The sequence below is a fragment of the Lytechinus variegatus genome, chromosome 2 (genome assembly GCF_018143015.1).
Source record: "Lytechinus variegatus isolate NC3 chromosome 2, Lvar_3.0, whole genome shotgun sequence".
Taxonomy (NCBI): Eukaryota; Metazoa; Echinodermata; class Echinoidea; order Temnopleuroida; family Toxopneustidae; genus Lytechinus; species Lytechinus variegatus.
In genome coordinates this window covers 36,492,358-36,512,243 of record NC_054741.1, presented here as the reverse complement: position 1 = coordinate 36,512,243, position 19,886 = coordinate 36,492,358, and the positions used below count along the sequence as shown (strand labels likewise).

Sequence of the window (19,886 nt, the reverse complement as noted above, 5' to 3'; positions counted from 1 at the left end):
GGGGGATATATGACTGAGAGAGAGAAAGAAAGAAAAAAGTCAGGGGAGACTGGGAGAGAGAGAGACAGACATATATTGATGACTAACAAACAGGGAGAGAGGGGGACTGGTAGACAGACAGAGAGGAGAGAGGGGATAGACTGGGAGAGAGAAAGGAAAGGATAGGTAGATTGACTAAAGAATATGATACTATAACTCACTCATGATTTCTCTGAAGGTTATATTTTTTCATCAAAAGACGTGGAGCAAGAACTAACAATGCAGCATTGATTTTTTTTTCACGGATAATTAGATATCACTTCGCAATGTCTCTTCTCTAGGAATATACTTGTATTTACTTGTATTCTAAATTTTTTTATGTGGATTTGTAGTGCCATTACGCGTTTTGCATGTGTCATATTTGAGAGGAATAAAATGAAATCTTGAATCTTGAAATGAAAGGCAAATTTTAAACAATATCTTAAGTAGGGCCGACTCTCAAATTCTTCCACTCCTTTTACATTTTATTTAGTCATTCATTTACATTATGTATTTCTTCACTTTTGTACTTCATTATATAATTTTCCCTTCATTTATGTATGCATTTATATAGGCCCCTATTCACTTTTATAATTCTACATGTATTTCTAATTTTCGATTTGATTATATTTTTACATGATTGAATAATTACATTCATTCATTTTTTTCACTCATCACTTTTTCATTTCTTCATTTGTCAAAAAATATATTTGTCTATATATCATCCATTTAATTTTATTTTCTTTCCCACATTTGTATTTTAGCATTAATCTCTATCTTTTGGGGGATAGAGTGAAATCGGGCAGTGAAGATGTCGATACAAACAATCCACAATATTATGATATGGTACCATACTATATAGTTTCCCCAAAATTAAGGTGATATTCCCCAGCCTTCCTTGGAGCATCACACAGCTGCTCCACCGTACAATTAGCCCCAACCCCATGAGACACACATTTCTTCGTGCATGTTATGCTATACGGTCATTCAAACATAACCGACACCAGACCGATTAAACCTTTATTACGTTATTTCGAATGGCAAACCATCGGTCGGTTTGGAGTCGGTCTCGTGGGTGTGACTGTGTCGTCATATGTTACTGAATAACGAAGACATTGACAAACTAATCATCATCTGAGATCTATGAGTCATTATCAATTAAGGGACACCCTAATAGTTGTTGATGCATGCATCATCGTTGAAACATGGTGCATGTGTAGCTTTCTGGATATCGCGCTCAAAAATAAAACTGATGTTAATTTATTACCATGATAATGTCGACGATAGACGCATGTGATAATGATAAATGATAGAGATAATCAAAATAAAGAAAAAAGGGAAGTGAAAGGAGGAGAAGAAGAAGAAGAAGAAGGAGGAGGTGGCGGAGGAGGAGAAGAAGAAGAGAAGAAGAAGTAGAAGAAGAAGGAGAAGAAGATCTAGAAGAGAAAAAAAAGAAGAAGAAGGAGAAGAAGACGAAGAAGAAAAATGAAGAGGAGAAGATACCATGTTTAGTACCAGGATACTGGGATACCAAGACGTCGAAACATTTAAGAGTAAGCTAAAATCTTAACTCTATAACTTCTTTTGTTCATTTGTTTGCTCCTCCTCCACTTGTGCACTCTGAACGCAAAAGTATAGTAGTAGTATAGAAGTAGTAGTAGTAGTAGCAGCAGCAGCTGTGGTAGTAGTACAAGTAGTAGTAGTAGTAGTAGTAGTAGTAGTAGTAGTAGCAGTAGTAGTAGTAGTAGTAGTAGTAGTAGTAGTAGTAGCAACAGCAGCTGCGACAGAAACAGAAGTTTAGACAATATAGTAACAAACAACAGCATGCATACATGGTAGAGATATATAATACTAATAAAACATCGACATCTCATTTTCTTTGAACATCATAGAATTTTTATTATCAACATTATTTTCAAATAATATTCCAAAACATTGTCACTATTACATCATCTGCCAAATTTTGTTAAATACTACAAAATCTATCAAGAAATTTTTATTACTGACACCATGAATGTCAAAATTATGTGCTACAATCAATAAAAGAAAGTCATTAAATACATATATTATATAAATCAATGAAAAATTCTTTCTTAGAAATTAGTTTTTTAAAGAAAAAATTGCAGATGAAGAGGGGCAACGATCGATTAAATTCCGAAATTAATCATCGCATTTGAATCTTGTACGTCACATCTTGTAATAATTGAAATATTTTTCAGCGTATAGCGTGGAAGAGTGGACCTGTAACACTCAACTATGTGACTAATCATAAGAACAATCGTTATGATTGATTGCTTAAATAATGACCAATTCAAACATGCCTAATCTAGTACAATTATAATTTGTACTCTCCTGATTTTTTTTGTGTGTGCAAAATACGACCCTACATTTTCTCACCCCGTGTTCAACACAATTTGTTTCTTTCAGTAAAACATCACCAGTACCATACATTTTTATTGGTTTCTCTAATTAATTACTGAAATGGAATGCTCACTTGTTCAAATATTAATATCAATCTTTGACAAAAGTTACACGTGAAGACCAAGCAATACAAGAATCAGTTCTACATTTAAAAAGACAATGTGAATTATTAAACGACTCAGAGTGGAGCAAAATATCTGTCCAACAAGTTGAAATGATAACCAAAGACCGATGGAGTGAATATTGTGTATATTTCACGCATATATGATAAATGAAATGATCACAATAAACCCCAAATAATAACTCTATAATAGGGCATCGTTCTATAGAGCACCATAAAATAAATCTACATTCGATACAAGACAATAATCACACTATCCCTCCTTATTTATACAAAATCGGGTACTATGCGACAAGTCTATAAAATGCCATAAATAATATATACTCTAAGAATATATAATGTCTCTAAGAATGAGTAAAAATGTGTACATCTTTCAAAGAGTGTACTTTACAATCTTAAAAAAAACAATCGTTTGAGAGTGCGCACGAAAATAACAAATTAGTATTACCAATGCATACTTTCAGTAACGCTCATATACAAACCAAAAACGGGGCGGGTGTAGATTAAAAGTGGGTGACTGGCTCAATAAAGTATCAATTAAGAGGACAACATACACGGAGGAGCTATGAAAATATTGTCATAATATCACCAAGAAAGGGATTTCATATACATATGATATAAAGATCATTTCCCACCCCCCCCCCATGAAAATAACGTGTCGACGCCCCTGCAAGTATACACAAACATACCATTGTTTTTTTTTTCTTAAAGTGCATGATGCAGAGTAATAAGACTAGATATGTGGCTGTTTCTACCACAGGACAGAGAGTTCGAAGTGTAACCTTTACTCCAGACATAGTATATGATACATGTATGTTAAAAGTGTGAAATTCAAGCCAGTGCTGGCAGACTACAGTAAGTACATGTTACAGAATCAACAATGGAATTAATCTGATATCGTCCAAAAAAGCACACATGATAAAAACAAAACATAAATTGGTGTGGTGGAGACATACAAAAAATGTTTATAGCAAACAAGATATACACAAATGTGAAATTGTGCGAGATATCTTTAGAACGACCTACATATATGGATACAGTATAGTTGGTGGGTTTTTTTTCTTCAAACTAGCTCAGACAGAGATAATCATTTGGTGACTAGTATAAAAAAAATCGCTACATACTCAATAAGTCAATTCATTCAATACCTGACTATTTTCATTGTGTATACACATTACGTAATATGTCATTTATTCTTTCCCCTTGAATATGAAAAAAATTATGTTGATCAGCTATCACCTCTATCAACAGAAACGTCATTAATACAGTACTGAAGTAGTCCAGGCCAGTGTATATATAAATAGTACAGATGATTTTCGTCAAAAGTATACATTAATAAACAAATTTTATTGGGATCCAAATAGATATTTAGTAAAATTGTGTTCAATATTCTATTCATTCTTGTCTGATTCCATACATTCTAAGGGGCCGTGGAACCGTGTGTAAAAACGTCCAATGACCATCTAATGGAATTGTCAGCCCCCCTCACTTTGGGCTCAGCCCCCCCCCCCCAACTTTCAAAACCGTTCCGCGGCCCCTGGTCCTGATCAGAATATGGGGGAAAATGAAAATAATCTATTGAAAATTTGATCGTAAACTGATTTCAGCCCCCGGTCAATCGGATCCTTATGAATTTGTTTTGTGACGTGTAGAACAGTATTCAACCGGAATGATGCCAGATTTGAATATCATAACATGACTCATGCATCTGAAACAATTACAGAATATATTATCATGATTGCGTTCTATTCCGATACAGAAATATTTGCATAAAAAGTATACGAATGACTGATATATATATACATTTGAACGTGTATAAATAATGTCCTCACTCTGGAATAGGCCTATCTATAGCTGTACTAAGCTAACTGGGTTGTCTTCAGTTATGTGAAATAAATACACGTGATATTGCGAAACAAGTCCTAAATGAAACAATGTCAATTTTAATCCAACCAAGGAGCTGCTGTACCAAAGAAAATAAGGTGATATACATACATTAACTACAGTAACTATGTTTAATTAATCTCACTTTCCGGTCCCGTAATTCGCTCCTCCTGCTGCTATCACTTTTGAGCGTATGCTGTCTAATTTCAGTTCAGCTTTTTCATCAGCGAGCACCTCTATGGCAAAATCCTGCATTATTGGAAAAGGAAGGTGGAAGATGAATGATGGGAAGGGGAGGAGGAGGAGGGGGTGAGAGGGTGAGAGATATAGCAAGAAAACAAGAATGAGGGGGTAATAACGACAAAAAGGGATGTAGAGAGAGGGGCAGAGAAAGAACGACAGGGAGATGGAGTGGAAAAGAATATTTATATTTAAGTACAGAGAAAATACTGTAGTAAAGTTACATAAATTTACATGATTTATGTGCCCTAGTATATTGCTGAAAATACTGATTCACATCAACGAATATGCCACATATGTTCTCTCTATTATATATGTTTCTGTTTCATAATCATATCATTATTATCATTATTAAGTATACCATAGAATTTTATACAGAAGATTTGTTATTGACTATTTTTTTCTTGGGGTGGTGATGGGGGGGGGAGGGGTCGTGATATAGAATGTGGGATTAAAAGAGATAAAATGGGGAAATTCTATTTCGTTAATTTCGAGGACTGCCATGTGGTGTTCATTGTGAAATGGATTCGAAAATGTGTGTATGAGAAGAAACTATGAAAAAAAACAGTCGAAGTGCCAATAATGTCTGGTCTCTAAAACAAACAGGCCTGTTTATCGAAATCATTCAAGCAACAAACTGAACCATTTCGATAGGCTCGAAACTGGCACATACGATGTACATAAACACGTATTCGCTTGACGAAAAAAATCTTTTATTAATGTATCCTTCGGGTTTTTTTTTCAGTTGTCTTTGAAAGATGTTTGACGTTGCGTAAAGTGCGTATAAACACTAGAAAATAATTGGATTCAGTTGTTGCCATGGTAACAAAAGGCGAAAATGAGAAGGATTGTTATGTAGAACCTCAAAACGAGCGATGTCACCCCCATTAAACAGGGTTCATTAGCTTCGAGTATGTAAGGTCTAATTGTTTTGTGTAAACTCAAACAAACAAGGAACAGAAAGAATGGGGGGGGGGGTCTCTTACGCAAAATAACAATTTTTTTTGCCCAAAATATGACAAAAGAGAAGGTTTCACTCAAAATGGACTAACACTCTTTTAAAAAAGGAGGAGAGGTCAGATGTCAATTTTGGGCAAACAAAGAAATGGGGCATATGTATCCCTTTTGAACACCCCCCCCCCCCCGATCTGCCCGTGCATAGAAACATGTTACTTTTATGTTTACATTTCAACCAACCATTAAAAGCAGATAAGATCTATTAGGCCTACATGAGAAAATAAGTTTATGAACCTTATAGTCTTATTTGCATTTTCCAGTCGAATTCCCTCACAATTCATTAGGCTGTAAATTGATTATTTTTCTGTCAGTGACTCATTTACTTCACAGTTGACCAAATTATGTACACACATGGAAATACATTCAATTGAACATTGTAAACATACGTAAAATTTAAGTGATTTTTTTTTTTTTTGGGGGGGGGGCCGGGGGTGATAGAGCGGAAGGGATAGGTACTAACTTTTTATTTTTAAAAGGCGGGAAAAAAGTCTAGTTTTCGCTCTACCTCTATGAATTTATTTGGAAACCATATACAATACAAATACATATTTATACATGGATTAATGAAAATGTTTTATTTTGCTTTATTAGCTGTCAGCTGGAACCCCGTTAGGAATGTCTACGTATAATAGTAGTGTATAGCGAACCCTCTAGGTGCCTAATTATTTTCTCAATTTACACCTTCTAAAATAATGCAAGTTGAACTTGGAAGCAAACACGACTGATATCTCTCTCTCTCTTTAAAGTTTCCTATTACATTAAAATCCTAGCGTGCTAGTACGATGATCGATAGTTAAATCTGATGATTTTTCTTCCCTTTAATATCAAGGTGATTGAAATGTATCAACCCTGAAATAATTTGAATCAATACAGCGCCGCGAACTGATATACAAAACTAGCTCTCCTCTCACCAAGGAATATATATAGTAATGATGTTGATAACGGTAAGTACATGTCAACACCTAACAGACATATTACACATTTTTATGAAGATATCATGTGTGTATACACACGAAATATATTCGCGGGAATCCTATCAAGTCAGAAATCCATTTATTGCCAATCCGCTCGCGCCTTTTTATCCAATAAACGGCCAATCATAGCACACGGTAGAACGAAAGAAAGAAAGAAAGATGGATTGTACACGGTGCCTTAAAAAACTGTATTGATTTCTCTGACGTGAGGTCTACATTGCTTATAAAGCAGCTACTTTTCTACTTATCAGGCGCTTGAAGTAGTTTTGGATGAAATGGGAAATTTTACCAAGTTAAATTTGGAGCCGTTGTCAGTGGCTAGCAGTTATAGTGTTAACTATAAATTCGTTCTATACGAAATGGCAGGCGTCTTAATGCAAGCAGGGAGTTGAGAATCCCTGATACAAGCAACGGCACCAAAGCAACTCAAGCCATTAATCACTCTCGATGTTCGCCGTTTTGTGATTGCGATTAGGAGTGCCGCGCGATTTTATACTTCGATTCTTCACTTATCTATTTACCTGTCCACGGCTACCCTTCCTCTTTTTATTTCCTTCTCAACGTATGTTTATCATGATAAAATGTTCAAGGAAGTGTAACATGGCCTTAATTCGCGGTGATTTAAGGGGCAGTCCAAACAAACAAAACGTTGATTTTGATATAAAAGAGAAAAAATCAAACAAACTTGACACTGAAAAACTTCACAAAATTGGATGTAAAACGACACTGTATTCAAATTTGCTTATAGCAGACATCCAACACGGCTAAAGTAATCATGGTAAAACCACTCTACATGAAAAGAAAACATAAAACGTTAAAGAAAACTTTAATGTATATTGGGATAACATTTCTCTTTTTTATGGGTCACCCTGTACCACTCAGGTTTGCCAATATTCCCCCTTGAGTGTCTGATAACGAGATTCATGTCTCTTGTCATGTTACTGTAGGCTTGCATGCCATTTGCTTTAAATAAGAGAATAATAATATATCCTCAGATCAGTATGAAGCCAATCGAAAATTGCCGTCCTGAGAAGCATTTCATAATACAAAACAGTCGGTGATTTTCACGGGCTATATGTTAAAATCTACCGAATTTCTTGCATCTGATTGGTTCAGAGCAACATCTTCAGCGAAATCATTGACGTTTCGTTTCATGCAATGCCCCCACATATCTAAGTTTAGAACATTATACATATTACCACGGGTATACATAGGCCTGATATAGTATATTCTTTAAAAAAAATGGAGTGAAACAAAAGAATCATTGCGAGTGGTTTGTGACGAGATATTTTGAGGGGATGAGCTCAGAAGTCATTTGAGAATCTCGGGTTATTCCAAAATGGGTGAAATTACACAATTTTACTCTTAATGCATTCCTTTTCAAGCTACACCTGAGAGGGTGTGCATTTTCACCCATATTAAAGGGAGTGAACAATGATCATTACCCGTATATCTAAATAAGAATTAACGATACGGATTGCTATGAAGTAACGCCAGCATGTCTCTTAATGGCCTTCGTGTAACACGATCTCAGGAAATGGATGATAAATGTTTGACCGACATATCATCTTACAATGTAAGGTAGACATTGGACTTCCTATTAAACGATAGACTAGAAAAAGAGATAACCACATTGAGGAAGGATTTGACTATAATTTCATCCTTCCAGAAAGTCAATGAATTATAAACGTGGATTAGACATTGATATTGAATGTCACATTATTTCAGTCTCACTATACATAAATATGATAAATTATAAGGGAAATAAATCCAGAACAAAAATGAACGATTGAAAATTATTACGAAACCTATACATTGTGATATTTGCTATGTTCTGAGATGGCAAAATCTGACTAAATTTGGAGTTTGTCTATCATATAGCGTATATATATTGGGTTAAATACAAAATCCTTATGTACACGCTGTATAGAACGGTACAACGGTTCGACCCCACCCCCAAATAAGGAACGATGGACATGATGGAAGTACAAAAGAAACACAATCTTCCACCGAGTGAAGCAATGATTAATGATGCATGGAGCATCCACGAAGCTCATATGATCCACGTTATAACACCTTCTAACTGACGGCTTAATATTATACTGCCTAATTTCATCTCATGTAGTTGTGGTGTGGAATTTTATGATTCACAAGAATAAAATGTGTTTTTGTTTAAAAATCATGGACATCCTCCCACCTTCATGATCTTTGTTCGATCAACTGTGCTATTTTTGTCAGATAATCAACAGAGCGCATTAGGCAAATTAGCCCCATAATGCCAAGTTATTGTTTACAAATCACATTTTTATTCATAATATAAAGTATTACTAAAAACTAAAAGTAATTGTATTCTCATTAATCATTAATTCTTTATTGAAAAGATACTTCTTTGCCCTATAGAGCCAGGATAATTTCGACGTCTAAAACTTAGAAGGAAAACGGATATAATCTTTTAAACTTGGAATAAATATAATAACATACAAATCAAGGAAGAGAATGAGAGAGATTATGGGTTTCAATATTTCCTCATGTTTAGTAAGTATTTGCTTCATGGAAATCAACTCATATCAACGATTCGTTGTTTATAATTATAAAAAACACCGATTCTAATAAAGTTTTATTTTAAAGTAATAACTTTTTCTGACCATAAACACCATGTGATAAACATGCATCATGTATATATATTTCTTTTTGAGATATGTTTTATTGACCCCCGAATGGTCATTAAATTTTCAACAAAATAAAAAATTGCGATGCAGACACGACTGAATCTACATCAAGTTTATCAATGCTTCAGAATGGAGATCTGTTGCTAATATTGTTTACAGCCTACATGTATTTCTAATAAGTCAAAAGTAAAAAATCAACTATATGCAGTGATGATGGAAAATATCGAAACATCGAACACATTGCTAAATTGGCCTCATGAACAAATAACATAGCCCCTTTCCTTATTTGGGTGTATGTTGGCTTCATATAATAGTGGGATGCTAAATATGAAATCGTCACGGGGGCGTGCACAATGCGAAAGTTCATATCTTACTGAGATCTGTGATTACTCAACCGTGGTACACAAGGAGAGAATATTATCTTCGTGTTCTCTCCTTTTGCTAGGAGCAAAGGATGAGGTTGGGGTGGAAGGGTTTCCGGGGGTGGGGTGGGATGTGCATCTCCGAAGTGGATGTGTATAGAAATTCATGCAATTATATAGTAGCACAATCTTTCCGAATAAGGAGGACTCGCAACTGGGGTCGGCGGGGTGGCTCTTCAGGGGGGGGGGGACACGGGGGGTGGGGGCGAGCACCTCCTGTGAGTTTTCATGTACCGTTCGAAAAGGAGAGAGAAGGAAGAGGAAGTAAATGAGGAAGAAAATTAAGAGATAAGAAATAAAAACATCAAAAGAGAGGTATAGGTGGTTACTCTTTATTACCCTTTAATTGTGAGGGAAAATAGCTCGTCTTACCTCCCCCCTAAAAAATAGCCTTGCGCCGCCCCCGGTGGTCTGTGAGGGTGATTGGGCCTAGTAGGTGATGATTTTGCTACCAGGTCGCAGGTGGAATGGGCGTTGAGGTTAATCCACTGAAAATGAGCATCACACCACGCACCCGGTCCAATTTTCCTCGCACAAACCCTTTAAGCATGGACAGCATGCCTAATTCATCACACACTGAAGAAAAAAAAAGTTGTTTGATTTTAATAGAAGTATTCTTGTACGATACAGCCAATCACCATGTCATCATATAGGTATAGATCAAACTAGCTCATTATCATTGAGAGTAGTATTTTGGAGACATCTTAATCATCTTCTTGACTTCTCACTCCAAAATGCGTGGCGGTTGCATTGCTTAGTGCCGCGTCTAGCTAAATAGGTATTGATAAAATCATCCTTTTTTGTTTCAGTTCGTACTATTCATACCTGCCGAGGGTCACAAGCAAACGCGCAAAAAAAATATATTTTTGCGTCACAAAGAAGTAATGGTGCTTTAATCAACATAAGCTTACTACTTTGAATTGGGGTCTTATTTCGTGTTGTTCGTAAAATTATGAACATTGTATTTTTGGTTGGGATTGAGACAGGGTTGTGTGGTCTAGTGGTTATAGCACTGGACTCATGAATGTGAAGTTTTGAGACCAAATGCCAACTCGGCCATTATCTCTACTTTAACCAAATAGGCTCGAGAGAAATTTTTGTCGTCTATAAGGTCATCCACTATGACTGATTAAAAATAGATTATGTAATTGATTACAAACCATCTTGGCGTTTATGCGGTGGAAAGATGCTTCGCCGAGTTCCTACGGGGGTTACCTTAACAGCAGAAACAGACCCCATTGAAAAATGCAATCTTACCATTTAGAAAATATTATTTATCCTCCTTCTGGTCCTCCTCCTCATCATCACCATCATCATCATCATCATCACCACCATCATCATCATCATCACCATCATCGTCATCATCATCATCATCATCTGCATCATCATCTGCATCATCGTCATCTTCATCATCATCCTCATTACTGTCATCTCCTCATTATCACTACCCTGATTGAAATACTTACACTTATAATTCTTTTGACGGAGCCTTTATCTGTGCTAACTTTTGCTCTGTTTAGTGCCCCTACATTTGGTCCTATCCACGTGACGAAAACAAACTTGGCTCGTTTACTCATCTCGTCGCCTGTCTCTACTCGAATGTATCCATACGCCCTATCATCATCTGGAGAGGGAGGGGGAGAGAGAGAGAGAGGGAGAGAGAAAGAGGGGGGGGGGGGAGACAGGCAGAGGTGAGAGAAAGGAAGGGGCACAAAATATTTAATCTACACCATAACACAAAATGAGAAATGAAGGGCGAGAACGTGGACAATCTTAGTATTATATTTTAATACAAAACGGCTGTTCCGAGTTTCGGCCACCATATACGGACGAAAATAGAGACTTGAGATAAAAAATGATGGTCAAACTTTCAACATCTCGTTGTTAAACTGACCAACTGAGCAGGTTAATAATTTACCAAGCACTCAATCAATTTGCTTATGACAGCTGAACCATACCATGTGGGGGCTCCGTGGTATGGTGGTTCGATTCATTGTCATGGCGTGTTTTTACCCACATTTACCCACATTGTGCTGCACTCTATCCAGGAGACGAAGGTGAATGGGTATACCCGGCAGGATTAATTCCTGCACTGAAAGAGCACTGAAAGGCAGCTCGAGCTAAAGCTAGAGGTAATACTAATAATAACAATGCACCTCGGAAAAGATTATTTCTAGATAGATGACGCTATATAAATGCATCTTATTATATCTGGTCTCGCAAGTTTTTTGGGGCTCAATACGCCACTGATTATTATGTAAATGTCACATTTATAACTTGGTCAACTTGGATTTAACAATAATTTCAGAAGCTCCTACTAAGACGAAAAAAGGAAAAAAATAATATGTATGAAATAGTTTGACAGACACGATTTATTCTTTATATCACATACACACTGTAAAAAAAATATTGGGTAAAATTTTTACCAGCACAATGGTAATTATGTGTCCAACCAATTTAGGGCAGTATTTTACCCAATGCGGGAAGCATAAACTATTGTCCAGTAAGGTTAAAAAATAAACAGCAATTACTTTAGAATTAGCAACATTTTCATTACTCTGTAAATAAAAATGCCCGAAAGAAATGCCCAATGTTGGTTGGACACATAATTACCCTCATAATGGAGCATTTTTACCCAATATTTTTACTGTGCATTATACACAGATCTACACACACAAAAAGGTTTATAGTACACTATATTTTGGACAGACTGGGTATTGCGGGTTCTAATGAAATAAACATATCAATAGAATTATGTTCTCCAGTGTATTCTATCAATGAAACCAAATTGACAAATGTTTGCGTCAGTGTGAACACTGACCTTTTTACCTGTTGGTAAACTGAACATATTTGACATAATTGATCGGCAATCTTTCCGGTAAAACAGGGTTCTATAACTCGGAAGCCGTTTGCCCTTAGCCGGAAGGATATTGGAAAGGAAGTCCCGGTCCTTTTACAGGGTTTAAGATCTGTTTTGACCGTGATATAACACTATCAAACTGCATATAAACTGTAAAGCTCAGCTGAAAAGAAGGGTATTACATGAGTTACAAAGGGTAAATTTCTGAAAGAAATGTACATACTCTAAATTACTATAATGCATGAAAAAACAACAGCCAAGAAAATGGCAACCTAATCCTCAATAAATTCCATTGGCATGATCTACAGTAAAATAGAATTTTAGAGTAGCCTTTCATAAAACAATGCGGAACGTTTAAAACAAATGGTGTATCAATTCAAATATTACACTATATTTTGGCAGCGAATTTTCTAGTTTCAACCGCATTGTTTTGAAACAAAACGTTTACCTTTAAAACATATATAATTCAAGATAAATATAACAGACACTATCATTATACATCTTCATAAACTGTTTTCCAAATGGGTGGATTCACTCTAACGTGACTGTTGTAACAACTTCAATTGTACACAGACATTAAACACTGTGACGTAATCGTGAGACAATTTTTGTTTGTTCATAGACGCGTTGTCAATATGAAGGTATTTGGTTGTACAGTTTTATCATCAGCCATCTATTTCGTTACCTTTCCTAAATAGAGACTTCATGACACAAATTGATCCTTCTAGATAGGCCTACTCTAAAACGCATATTTGCGTAAAATTGGGAATGACTCAATGATCACGAATAGAGCGACAATACCTGGTAAATGCCATTAACCAAACTCATTGGCCTGCATTCTGAAGTTGGGTTTAATTCAACCCTGGTTTAAAGTTGTCGTTTAACTATAGACAGCCAATATAGTGGCATAAATTTCTAACAGTATAATTTCAATGTATCATCAGCTAATCTTTCTCTCAAATCATTCTTAACTGTTTCGGAAGGATAAATAAGATAGCTTTCTTCACCATTCTATGGGTCAGGAAAGGGCACAGTGAACATAAGCAACATACAATGTAAGGAAATTTTTGACATTTTGGGCTTTCCATAATTTTGCACAGAGTTAGACGATGGTCCAGAATACACTGTAAATTATATTGGGAAAATATTTAACCAGCACAGGATAATTATGTGTCCAACCAATATAGGGCAGTATTTTACCCAATGCGGGAAGCATATTGTCCAGTACGGTTAAAGAATAAGCAGCAATTACTTTAGAATGGGCAAAATTTTCATCACACTGGATAAATAAAAGGTTTATGTCTCAAGAAAACCTTGGTTTATTTTCATTTGGTCCAATACCAACTCGTCTACTATCATTTGGTCTACCATCAGTTCGTCGAATATCCACATGGTCTAATTTCCATTTGGTCCACTCACCATTTTGTCAAACAACCAGTTGGTCCAATAGCCATTTAGTCCATATACAATTTTTTCTAATTAAACAAAGTGTTAATTGAGTAAAGTGAATGAAAATAACATCACGAACATTAGACCAACTGGTTGTTAGACAAAATGGTCATAGGCGAACTGGTGATTAGACGAAGTGATGTTTGGACCACATGGTTGTTAGACGAAATGTTGATGGGCGGAATGGCATTAGACTAAATGAAGGTAGACCATGTGGTAGATGGACGAGTTGGCAGTGGACGAATTGGCAATTTACCCAAAACCTTTAGGGGAAAATCGATCAAGAAACACATTTCGCGGAAGGCCTTACTGTCATCACAAAAGGTAAGAGATGGAAGTACAGATCTTACCGCCCCCCCCCCCCACCCTCCGTAGGAAAGCTCTTAATTTCATTGTAATCTTTAAAAAGTCAGTAATGGAACATATAGAACACGAAATTAGAGGGAGATAAAAAAAATCAAAAGAAAGGTCATTATTCCGTTATCTTTTGATTCTCATAAAATTTTCTATGATAAATTTTCCTCATCCTTCTTTCATTGGAACCAACCTAACATGATTTTTAAGGTCGGTCTCTTTTAATACGGTTTAAGCAATGATGGCACCAGGAGTAATACGTAAGGGCAAAACGAAGGCAAAACAATGGGGGCAGATTATTGAAATTTTACCTAAACATTGTAATCAGGAACAGGGGAATGTGATTGCACTGGGGGGCAGCATTTTACTTTGGGGTCACTTGCCCCTCCCCCTTCTCCATCCCCACCATCGATTTGCCACACTTTAAAAGACGGGGCACAAAACTCTTCCAGCGCATGTAGTAGAGACTGGTTCGTATTCTCAACTGGTTCAATGGAAACTCCGATTTACCGTTGAGTTGGGATGTAACCATGGCGGTTAAAAGAGGAAAAAATCCCTGCTCTCACTATAGCCAAGTGAGATACAAATCTTACAGGTTTCACTTTACCACCTCAACTGACATTCGAATCCTCATAATTGTCCGAGATTAATGGCCAAACATATTTTGTTTTCATTATAACAACACGAGGAAAGAACACAAGTTAAAACAATTATGCGAATTATGCGAAAATTATGAAATGTTCGGCATCTCAAAATCATAATTATAACCCAAGTTAATAAACTGGAATTCAGAACTTTCTCCGAACTGAATACGTACCTCCAAGTTGTTCAAGGAATTCATCGTAGCCAATACCGGTACCACATAGGACTATCTGCTTCTCTTCATACTTCAACAACATCCTAAGAGGTAGAAGAAGGAGAAGAAGAAGAAGAAGAAGAAGGAGAGGAAGGAGAAGAAAAAGAAGAAGAAGAAAAAAAGAAACAGGAGGGGAGTATGAAAAGAAGAAGAAAGAAGAAGAAAAAAGACAAAGAGTAGAAGAGTGAGAAGAAGAACGGAAGAAGAATATAATGAATTACCATTTATCATGAAACAAAACAACTTATGATTTTATTTACTCCAGAACTAGTTTGTCTGACATTTATTTACTTCAGAACTAATTTATCTGACATTTTTATCAATGCAAGCTTAGAAAGCTTCACACAAGGTGTAGATTCATGGGGAGGGGTGGGTGGCGGCACTTTTTACCAAACATAAACTTGATAAACCAAAAGAAAGTAAGAGAATGAGTTAGGGGGATGGGAGCTGCTGTATTCCCGTCTGTACATAATTAACATTCATGAGATGAATTCTAAAGTTTTCTTCCTTGATAAATCTCAATAGGAATTCCCCAAGAAATTAGACAGCATCATTTATTAAGGTTTCATATAACTATTATCAACTAACAGCTTGTATATGTCACTAAGATGGTCTCTAATTGCAATTGATATATTCATTCATTTCTTTCTAACGACAGTACTGCAGTATTTCGTTTGAACCTCGATCAGTTGAAAGCTATACAAGTCTATACATGCATGCGTTAAAAACTTGGACTATGTACATCTTCTATATATTTTTTGAATAATTAAGCCATTAAATGCATGTAATTTCGCTAGCCATGCAGAATTTTATTCTGACGTTACTTCCTGGTCTAAGCCCATAGATGAAATTAAAGGGTCTGCATATGATATTTTAAATATTCAAGAACACCAGAGAGAAATGAGGAAATATAAAGGCATGGTTTATTAATGTGGAAAGAAACAGGTAGTGTCATATATCAGCAAAGCTTGCATGATATCGATATGGGGATATCGTTGAATCGCTCTTGAAAGAATCGACGATTATGCGTAACACGTCTAGTACAGCAAAATATAATATCACAAGTGTGAGTGTGTACTTTTTGTGTGCGTCAAGAGGAAAAGGGGCAATTAATTACTATTATAAACTTGAGAGTGTGTGACTGAATGTTGTTTTTTTTTGTTACTGTGTGTGTTGATTTGATTTGTGCGTGGGTTGGTGGGAAAGAACAATGTGTGAGTGGAGTGTGGGTTAGGGGACATAACCTAAAAATAACCTTAAAAAATATTTGGTTATTAATAGAATGCAGGGATGCAGGGTTATATGCAAGTGAGCAAAATCCATTACTTTGATTAAAGCAGCATTTCACACACAATAAAAGAAATCGAGTTGGCGGCAGGTGAAAAGAGGAGGAGAGGGGGGGGGGGGGGCATTACAAGGGCGAAGATAAGCAGGATGGTGAATTTGGAGAAATATCTATATACAATCTAACGGAGTAATTAAGAAAAGAGATGTTGACAGAGAGAGAAAGAGAGAGGGGGAAGGGGGGAGAAGATGGAGGGTGGGGCCAGACAAACAGCGAGATATCGGGGAGGGAAATATCCCCGAATCACCTTATCGTAGTTTGAGGGGGGGGGGCTTGGGCGCTTACCCCCCCCCTCCTAAAAAAATCACGACCAAGAAAAAGTAAAGAAAAGAGAGAAGGGTGAAATATGATATTATTTTCTGAATATTATATCAAAGTCTATCACAAAATTGTATTTTTGTTAAAAAAATATGTCGAAATTTTCGCTCACTCGCAACTTTTCTTCAATTTTGTCCGATGCGCCTTATCTCGCCCCTCATAATTTTTTACTCATTACGCCACTGCCCTATCGAGCATAAGTAAAAACCTTTCGAAATGCCTAATAACCATGATAACTTAAAAAGAAACCAATAAATTAACACGATCAACCAAAATCAGTGAACAACGATAAATGTGTATTATGCAGTCATCGAGACAAGTCACAATACATGTTAAAACATCACCTTCTACAATGAGAGAAGATTAAGATAGTGTGACAGAACCACAGTGAAACGTGAACCCCTGCATGAATGAATGAATGGATGAATTTACTCACCAAGTCTCCTTTTTATCATCGCGCCTTACTTTTTCGTATCCTTCTTTGACAGCTTCTCCGTCGACAAAAGACATTTTTATATAAATATATGTTTTAAAAAGTCTTACAGTATTATTGGAGGTATTATATTGGCAGTGATGTTCCAATTATTGGCATCCAAAACGCATACGTGCACCACACAAGACGAGTAGTGAGATCTCGACGAATCGTGATCTAGATTTGGATACTAATATGTTGTCATACCCAGTGCAAGAAATAAAGGGGCGTTAACATGCCAATGCGGAAGCGATCTCTCCCCCTCTGTCTCTACCCTCTCTCCTTCTTCCTCTTCTCTCTCTCTTCTCTTTCTTCTTTCCACCCCTCTCTCCTTTTCTCTTCCTCAAGCCGGCCGGTGTTCCATTCTTCAATGGTTTATATTATTTTACAACCCGTCATTTCTATTGAAACGTTTTTCACAAACTACAATGACCCCGTCGTTGTACTAGTTTAATTGAGTTGTTTTTATTATGTGTTTACAAAGGTTGTATCCCCGTTACTCCGTAGTATATTATGGTGGTAGATATCTATGTCATTGTTCGTATAACAGTTTTACGTTTATTTGTTCTCTCTCCCTTTTCTAATTCACGTGCAGACTAATTGTGCATGGCAATAGTATTTAATTTTGTATCGTAGAATATTCGCTATTCAATTTATGACATTAATTATAGCTACAATATAAGCTGAATCATATTCAAGATATCGCACACACATTTCGTAGAATAAAAGAAATTGAGTTGGCGCTCTTGATACTCAATCGATATACCAAATTGATAGTGCTACAAAGAACGACATATACCACTCTCACCGACGTATGACGGGGGGGGGAGGGGGGGGGGGGCTTGGGAGCCATGTACTCCCCAAAATTTAAGCACGATAAAAAAGGGACAAAGAGAAAAACGGAATGGACGGAAATTTATCAAACAATTAGGTTTTCATGTCGAAAATATGAAAAATTTTGCTTGCTCGCGACTTTTTCAAAAAATTCCTTGTAGGAAAAAATGTCCCTTTTTTTCAAAATGAAAAGTGCCTTTTTTCAAATGAAATTTGCCCTTTTTCAAAATGAAATACCTTTTTTAAAGTAAAACAATACATTTTAGGTTCGCATCAATTATTGTTTAGTGAGGTTCTCATTTCATTCTTTGTTACAAAAAGTACCTTTCAGTTTGGAAAATCAGAAATTTTTAGCTCGCGCTTTGCGCTCATATTATTCGAGTGGTGAGATATGTATCTTGTTAATAAGTCACTAAATGCAGTCCTTATCAGATCCCTTTCCTGGTCAATGTATTGAAATTTTCAGCTCGCGCTTCGCGCTCGAGTCATTTCTTTAGTTAGATACACAACTCATTAATGATAACAAAAACTGCTTGTAATGTTTAATTTTCATGTCTTATTAAATGAAATGTCAAAAAGTTTGAGCTTGCGATTCGCGCTTGCAACATCATCTCGCGAGGATGCCCATTTAACAGTAATTAGCATCATTGACCAAAAAGCGAGTTTAACAACTTCATATTTGAAAATTTTTCCAAACCACTCGCTCGCGTAAAAATAGACTAAATTGTACTTAGTAAGAATTTAACTTAATCATTATTACAAAATATACAACTATTTCACGCAAATGATAATCTCCTGGTGAAAATATCCGTCTGCACCAAATTGCCAATTTTGACATAAGTGCCCCTTTTGGCTTTGCCCCCCTCCCCCAACGAAAATACGTTCAGCCGCCCCTGACTGGTGATCATTCCTTGTGGTAAATAGTATACACTGAATGTTAATTGGTGACGATTTGGTGCGTATATAATGTACGAAAATACATCACCAGTCGTTCTTAAAGTCGCTCGTAATTTTGATTATCAACAACTTTATGAAGAACACCCATCTGACAACTTTTCAGACAAATAAATGTTGAACTGAAAACTCTCCAGTACAGGACCGTTTCAGCACAGCCTCGTTTTCTCCACTCTCCATGCATTTCCCCCATCCCCAATTAAACCACGTAACGCGATAGGCTACGTGTCATTTCATCATGTTAAAATCTTGTTCATCAGTTTGCGATCGATTCTATTTTGTGATTCTTCGGTTTCTGTTTCTGTTTATGGAAACTCCCGTAGAACTCGGCTGGACAGCATCTTGCTGGTAAACGCCAAGCTGGTATATAACCAATTACCTAGGAAACATTTTACGTCTAGGTTAATCAGTCACAGTGACTGACGTTATAGGCGACATATATCACTCTCGGGCCTTTTTATCAAAGTGGAGACAATGGCAGAGTTGGGATTCGAACTCACAACCTTGCGATTATGAGTCCAATGCAGATCTAACCACTGGACCACACGACCCTTTCATGATAGATTTACAACTCCTTTTTTCATGGCCCCGGGAAGCGGGATTTGGGGGTGGTGATGCACCCCCTCCCCAAGATTTGCCTGCGGGTGCTGCATGTGCACCCCCTGGAAATCGGGAAGG

At 36.5% G+C, this 19,886-nt stretch overlaps 1 protein-coding gene across 1 annotated transcript; it reads right to left on the bottom strand.

The window, feature by feature from the left end:
• Nucleotides 1–1,891: 1,891 nt before the first annotated feature.
• Nucleotides 1,892–17,654, bottom strand: LOC121407986 (coactosin-like protein). Its single transcript, XM_041599273.1, has 4 exons — nt 17,385–17,654; nt 15,247–15,329; nt 11,233–11,390; nt 1,892–4,693 (listed from the first exon to the last, which is right to left on the bottom strand). Exons 1-4 carry the CDS (start codon nt 17,456–17,458, stop codon nt 4,586–4,588), a joined length of 423 nt encoding a protein of 140 aa, XP_041455207.1. The 5' UTR covers nt 17,459–17,654; the 3' UTR covers nt 1,892–4,585.
• Nucleotides 17,655–19,886: the final 2,232 nt, after the last annotated feature.